Source organism: Austrofundulus limnaeus, unplaced genomic scaffold (genome assembly GCF_001266775.1).
Source record: "Austrofundulus limnaeus strain Quisiro unplaced genomic scaffold, Austrofundulus_limnaeus-1.0 Scaffold306, whole genome shotgun sequence".
Classification (NCBI taxonomy): Eukaryota; Metazoa; Chordata; class Actinopteri; order Cyprinodontiformes; family Rivulidae; genus Austrofundulus; species Austrofundulus limnaeus.
This window is the reverse complement of record NW_013952708.1, coordinates 518,958-526,380: the sequence shown is the minus strand read 5'-3', so window position 1 is coordinate 526,380 and position 7,423 is coordinate 518,958. Positions and strand designations below refer to the sequence as shown.

The 7,423-nt window shown below is 39.0% G+C and overlaps 1 protein-coding gene across 1 annotated transcript in view; it reads right to left on the bottom strand.

Moving 5' to 3' along the window:
* tent4b (terminal nucleotidyltransferase 4B) overlaps positions 1-7,423 on the bottom strand; it is a gene marked incomplete in the record, with an annotated part of 38,124 nt that overhangs the window by 431 nt on the left and 30,270 nt on the right. The window contains 9 exon segments of the mRNA XM_014021806.1: positions 1-744; positions 2,501-2,647; positions 2,731-2,930; positions 3,053-3,156; positions 3,243-3,369; positions 3,468-3,681; positions 3,845-3,973; positions 4,120-4,227; positions 4,352-4,472. Of these exon segments, the coding sequence (XP_013877260.1) occupies positions 589-744; positions 2,501-2,647; positions 2,731-2,930; positions 3,053-3,156; positions 3,243-3,369; positions 3,468-3,681; positions 3,845-3,973; positions 4,120-4,227; positions 4,352-4,472 (1,306 nt within the window).

Sequence of the window (7,423 nt, the reverse complement as noted above, 5' to 3'; positions counted from 1 at the left end):
CAACAACAGAAAAATGTCATGCGTAAAAGTTATGTCCCGCTCTTACTGATTGCGTTTGAAAATGACGAGCTTAAAAAAAGAGAAAAAAATTGAGTAGGTTTGTTGTTCAACATTTTTTTTTTACATTTTAGCAAATGTTTCTCCTTTTTTTAATCTTTATCTTTTTCTTTTAGTTTTTTTTGTAGGATAATATCTGATCCTTTTTGAGGCAGCAGTTCCACATATTGCTCCAGCGTTTATTCCAGACATCCAACCAGTCCGTCCTGTACAGCAGGAGACACAAGAGGCTGTTGGTTGTAAAAAGGAAAACTGCTCCGTTAAAAGAAGCGATCAGGAAGCAAATGGGTGTTTTTTTTATAGAGTTTGTGATTCCATTCAGGTCCGAGAAATTAAACCTAATTTCAATAACTCTTTATTTTTTTCCTATTTCAGTAATAAAATGTTTGTCACCCTGAAAACGGGAGACGGGTTCAGTTTTGGAACTGCTGACGATCCTCCGAGGCTCAAGCGTGGCGGGAGAATTTGGACAATACAGTCAGTCAGCTGCAGACGAGGGTGAGGGCAGGGAGGAGGTTAGCAAAGTGAGCCCTATCTACAAAGATCCTCCTTTGTAGAGTCTCGTAGGTTTTTCCTCTTCTTGCTGTTGCCCTGGTGGTGTGGCCTGCTGCTCGGATGACTTTTGGTGTTGAAGGAGTTCTGCTGTCCGTGATGGCTGCTCTTATTGTTGGAGCGAGACATCCTGCCCTGGAAATGCAGCACAACCACCATTTGTTAGTATGTTTCAAAAGGAGCCTAACACACTTTTGAAGTTGTTTGATCAATAGTTCTTCARGCTTTCTGAAGATATTTGCAAGGTTTTTGTACCTTTTCGATTTTTTTTGTTTTGTTTTTTTTTTTTACTTGCCCTGTTGGGCAAAAGTTACCTGCCTGACATGAAAAATGTTCAAAATTTGATAACATAATAACAACGAATGTTGTACTGCKTTTGAACACAGAATGATGTTGGAAAGTGGAAATATTACTAGAATTGAAAGATGCCGCTTTTTAAAAATAAATAAATGTTACTGAACATCAAAATACTGCTATTTAATTTGCATTAGTTTAATTTTATACAGCCAATCCCTTATCTAAAAACACATTTAATGTATCTTGAATAATTATGTCTTGTATTGGTGCCTGTATACAACTTTATGGTAGATCTGACATCATTTATGCCAGTCAGAATGTAATTAGAGCTCAAATAGTTATTTTACTTTGTCAAAATATAATTAAACTTGTCTTAATTAACTATATGTCTAGTCATAACACAATTTCAGATATCTTGAATGTAAGTGTGGTGAAGCTAATTAAATGTAATAACGGCCTGCCATACAGGTGAGGTTCCACATGCAACTGAAATGAACTGCGGCTGCGCTCTTAGAGCAGAAGCCAAATGTTTATATCTTCTTTTCATCCCCATGGTTTACAGGAAATAAGAAACTTTTTTCTCCTCTGACTTGGGTGTGAAGAAAAAAAACCTACTGTTGTACACGATGAAGCGGGGAGGGAGAACTTGTGATCCCTCGCGACATAATATTTTAGTTATATGCGACGTATTCTACAGCGGGAGGGAGCGATTAGGAGGACTTATCCTCCATCTATGCATTTTAAAATGCTATATTTCTTCATTTATTTTCAGAACTCTGATAAAATGGCCATAAAAAATAAAATGGCCATTAAAAAATAATTGAATTAAACCACCATTTAAAAAAAATAAAAGTAATAGTTTACATGCTTGGTCGGCCAGGTATCAGGACACATCCACCTGCCTTTTAAGTGCCCCCGGCATTGGTATTTGTCGAACCCTGATTTTAACTAATTTTTACAAGTTTATTTCACTCAACAGTGACCTATGACTAATTTGGGCATGAAGAAGTCTCCTAAACTGAAGAAAGCATCAGTGTTGTGCCTTTGTATAACAGACAACTTGCCAAAAAAAACAATTTTAAATGTAAACTTCAGCCACTTTATTACCAGTAGCTTGTCACAAATACTCCAGTTTCTTTAGTAACTAAAAATGCAACAAATTAACAATTTGACAGGGATAAAAAAGAATTGCATAAATATTTACAACAACACTGTAACTCTAAAAGAACAATAAGCTGAAAAGCAGCTAGAAAAGCTTGACACATTTTAAACACTTGGAAGTTATTTATTTTGACTTTCTTTGGTTTCCTCCTTTTTTAAAATACTCTTTAGGAGCCATTTTTAAATCGAAAGTCAGCTTTAACAGTGTAATGATTCAATAGCACCCCTATTAAAATTATGGAAGTGCAAGAACTGGCCTGAAAGTCCTTTAAAAATTACCGTAGGAGCTAATGTACAACAAAACTTTGGAAGACCTCCAGAAAGTAATAAACTGCCCAAGATTACGTAGCAATCCAAATACATAGGACTTCTTGAAAACAAGAGATGGCACTTTTGCGCAGTGATGATTACATGAAGGTGAAGCAGAACATACCTTTCCAGCTTTGTTGCTTGCAGATGGAGTGCTGGTAGGGTGGCTCTGTGTGCGGTGATTACTGACCACAGCAGCCTTTTCTCTGTGAGTACTGGAGCTTCGGCCAGACTGCTGCTTGGCTGTTTTACACGGTGTGCCATCAGAGTCCTGAGAAAAGGGAAAACAACAATGAGGATTATTTCCAAGACAGTCATCAGCCTAACAATTTCTGTGCAGCTGAAAGTACTGACCGCGTCGCTGGAAGACGCTGAAGACGGCGACAGCGGAGAGGACGAGGGAGAGGAGCGCAGGGAGGAGGGAGGAGAAGAGGTGCTGGAGGAGGATTCGCTGTGGGGAGCCGACGGCAGAACCACAACATCATCCTCATCATCTGTGACGTTGTTGTTGCGYTCATCCAGCTGCTTGGACTCGAACAATTTCACATCATTTCCTGTAAACGCAGGGCAACAATAACTGAAGTGAACCTGGCAGAAGATGCTCACACTGAGTTAAATGGTAAAATATTTGCCGCAGCAAGAATTTTCTACACATTTCACAAGAGATCAAACATACTGTTGAGTGAGGGATCATTCTGAGATGGGCTCCCCCAGTTCTTATGGATCCATTCCCTGTACTCATCCACCTCCTGAGTGACTCGGATTATCCGACCAAGTATACTATGATAAGAGACAGTAAGAACAGCCATTACTCTAATGTTTACATGCAACTATGAAAAGTAACAAGTCTCTTATTAACTCCTTACCTTTCATTCTCGTTATTGGGATAGTACTTGGTGACAGGTGACACAGCATGGCTGAGTACAACATAAGCGTAGTCGAACGCCTGCTTTACCTGCATGGCACCATATGAGCTCCTGCCAACATCGTTATCTGGTGGACACAAGGCAGAAAAAAACAAACAAAACAAAAAACATCAGTAAGTATGACCCCAGTGCATCATCTTCCATGTATTCGTGTAACATTACTACCTGGCTGCAGAGGGTCCTCAATGTAGAGCATAGAGGGTCTGTATCCATCCATCATGTTCTTCTGAACCTCATCTTTGGCAACGTAGCAGCCGCCATCTTTTATCCTGATGCCCGTTTTCAGGTAGTTGAAGTTGCGACCGTAGAGCTCGAAGAACTCAATGAGCAGAACGCCGAAGTTGATTTTGGGACTGGACACATCCTCCCTGCAATGAAGCTAAAAAACCCAGCTCCATTAAAATGTGTGATCATTGATCAAGGAGTAACTGGGGAATTCAAATGTCAACTGTMTGTCAGCAACTTTAACTACAACTGTTCTTTGGTTTTAATTGTTTTCCTCCTAAAACAATAAAATCATAAACACAAACTGTAGCACTAACCTGCAAGAAGCTAACAGCCATGAGGAAGAGACTGTAGGAACCAATTCCTCCTGTAAAAACCTCGTTAAGGTCTCTCTGCAACAGGAACTGCTTCAGCACCAGGACTAGGTAAGGCAACACAGGGTATTTCTAAGGGCAAAAAAAGGACAAACACATTCAAGAAATGGCAAGGAACTTAACATTCACAACTACTTAAAGAGGTAAGGAAATTACTGTGTCTCAAAGTTGCAAAACTGACTCTTCAAGTGTCACTTAAGCAAACCAGTAAATTGTACCTCTTTGAAATCCTTGATAAGCTGAGCGGCTTTAACGCCACTCATCACATTGAAGCTGATGTCCACTTTCACTTCAGTGAATGAGTCCGTAAGTTTGATGATGGGAACCTGAAAATGCACATTTAAAAACACAAAACGACAAAATTTAAATACTTTTAGTTGTGCTGATAAGCTATGATCCAAAATGTTTAGGACAATTGCCTTTTTTTTTTTCAAGGTAGTACAGTCTTACCGTTGCTTTATCCAGGACTTTGATAGAATTCTCATCTGCAACGTTTCTCTTTCGGAGAGCTTCCTCCAGCGTCCAGAGTGGGAGTGTCTCCCACTTCCCAAAGACCACTAGGTCAATGTCACTGTTAGAGGGGGGGGGAAGGGTCAAGCTTAAGGATCATTCTTCAATAAGCACAGACACTTCAAAAAAACACAAAGTGACTGCTTCGACTCTTTCCTTACATACTAACAAGACAAAATATGACATAAATTAGCTTAATTAATTTCAGATATAACAAACTATAGAATGTACAGTTCCAGAATAACAGTGTCATCAACTGAGAACTTTAATATGGTACTGCATTTACAGTGCATACTGTGTACATACTGTGTGGCTGTTTAATACAGGCAACTTTGCTGCCATCTAGTGGGTAAACTGTGTAACTACTCACAGTAGTTGAAAACATTGATACTGTTTCCTAATCAGCAGCATCAAGAGGCCAGTAAATAAGACACACATATAAGTTTCATTAACCTTGTAACATTAAAGCAGACAAAAGGCTCCCAAAGTAAGTCTCTCTCTCTCCATCCAACTACATTCAATCAACACATTGCTTTGTTTTATTCAGTACAGTTCCAGGAGTCCAATAGGAGACACGTTTGTYGAACAGAGGAGCAGACATTCATTCCTTGTCCTCTAGCTGTCTGTCACTAGAGGAAGCCACTCTCAAAACTAAAAGAAACCCTAAATCAGCAGATCCTACATTATTAAACATGCACAGATAGAACTTGGGCAGGCCACTCCTTCAGACAAAAACACGACAGTGTAGGAAAAACATCCAACCTTAATGTTAAAAGAACAAAAATAATATTCCAAATAAATGCTACAGCTTTACAACTTTCAGCAAAAGATCTGAGATCTACTTTAGTCTGCTCTTGCACAAGAAATAAGATCTGATGCATTCATCATTAAGTTCAGGTAACAGGCACAGTCCAACTGTAAGTGTGGGTTCAGTTTAACCACGTCAGACAGTAGTCAGCAGCAGCTGATCTGATCTCAGTCTGTTCCGCAAACAGACCTGAGAACAGGGAACAACAGCTGATGCTGATGTAAAGAAGCAAAATGAAAAATGAGAACTACTTTGTGGATTCAAAATTTCTCACCGAATATTTTATGTACATGCTGGTGTAGATTCTCAGACATCCATGAAATGATCAATTAAAACAAATGTTTTTAAAAAACAAAGACTGGACTATAATTCTGTACTTCCAACTTTAAACCAGTTTTTAAATTGTGTTGATGGGCCAAGTATAACTGGAGTTATGATGGATAAATAGGTTACATCACCTTTTTTTAATCTTAAAATGACGGTCCACTTTGATGCGCGTCGTAAACAGAATACACACAACAAATGCGCGTGGGATACAAAAACAGCAACGTAACACCRCACACCTGTCAGGTCCTGACCAACACACAATGCCACACAAGCACAATTCACATGGTACACAAAAACAGTGCATCTGTCCTACACAAGGCCCAACACACACAGTGTGACGCACACACAAGGTCCCGCTTTTGACTGGGTCAAATTACAAGCCAAATAAAGAAAATAAAAATACAACAAATGTTATTTAGTGGCTGCAATTTGAACCATTAGATAATGTCTCCTCCTTTCTGTCTCTGCCTCCTGTGCAAGAGGAGGAGGAGAGAAAAGAAAAAGGTATAAAGCAGAGACACTGTCAGCTGTCAGTCACAACACACAGCAGAGCAATCCACCGCTACTGTGTTAAAAATAAATGAACTGAAGCAGGAAACAGGAAAAATGCATTTGTTTTATGCAGAACGTAATGGAAGTCACGTCAAAAAAATGTAACAAAACAAAGACTGGGAAGTGGGTGAGGTCACTGAAAGGCGATTTGCAGAAAGATTTTTTCTGAAGTTATATTTCATTTTTTTCATGAATAGAAACAAAACATGAAGCAACACTAGCTGCGTTTCCATTGACCATGAAAATGCGCAAATTAGAATTTCGAAAATAAATTTGCTCAATGGAAACACGTCAATTTTGGAAAAAAAGTTTTTCGACAAAAAGTTTTTGTGCTAAGATGAGGTGGTATTTCGACCGTATCAAAATTGGTGTTTTTCGCAAAACTGCAATGGAAACACTTTTCGCATCACGGGAGTCACGTGATCAACAACCGGCTGTTTCTACTGGCGAAAAAGATGACGACGAAGAAGATAACAGGAAGTAGAAATCGTAGTAATATCACAGAAGTAGTTTAAAATAGTAAACTCACCGACTACAATTTCCCAAAAACACAGCATACGTAGGCGCTCCCAAGTAGGGAATTGTCGCTGGAAATCCTCGATTAAAAGACGCCGACGTCTCCTCTGATGATGAGCGCTAGTGTCGTGGTAGCAACATGCTATGTGTTTACATCCATCGCTGTCATGTTTGTAATGACTTATTGCGAGAGAAAACGTATTCACGCATGACTTTAATAGCATTTCTTACTTAATGGAAACACCGCAGTCGCGAAACTGTGTTTTTCGACATTAACAGAATATCGACAAAGTTTTGCGCACATCTGCAATAGAAACGCAGCTAGTGTAAAAGTGATTCGCACAAGAAACCCACAGCTCAGAAAGCTGCCTGTCAATCGATGGACACATTGTACTCAAATACAAAGATGACTGTTAGACCACCCCACACCTGCTGCATCGTTGTTTAAGCTGCAGTGTTGAAATCATGTGAAAAAAAGTAGCAGCTACCAGTATGTTAAGTTGCCCCTAAGGTAAGCAGGTTCCAGCCACAGAGAACAACTCAGAGTTTAAATATTTATAGCTTCTTGTGCAATTTGCAGCAACACTAAGAAAAAGGCTGCAAAAAGTAAAGAATCGGGGGGATATAAAATCTACATGTAAATAATTTTTTATATTAATTGCTTTACATCTCTCTGTTCATGATGAATTAAATGTTTCACATAATTCATTATTTGAATATTTTTTAATAAGATTGATAACATCAATCATAGGCCTGTCGCGATAGTCAATAAATCAGTTAATCGCACGATAACTTTTTTTGAGGTCGGT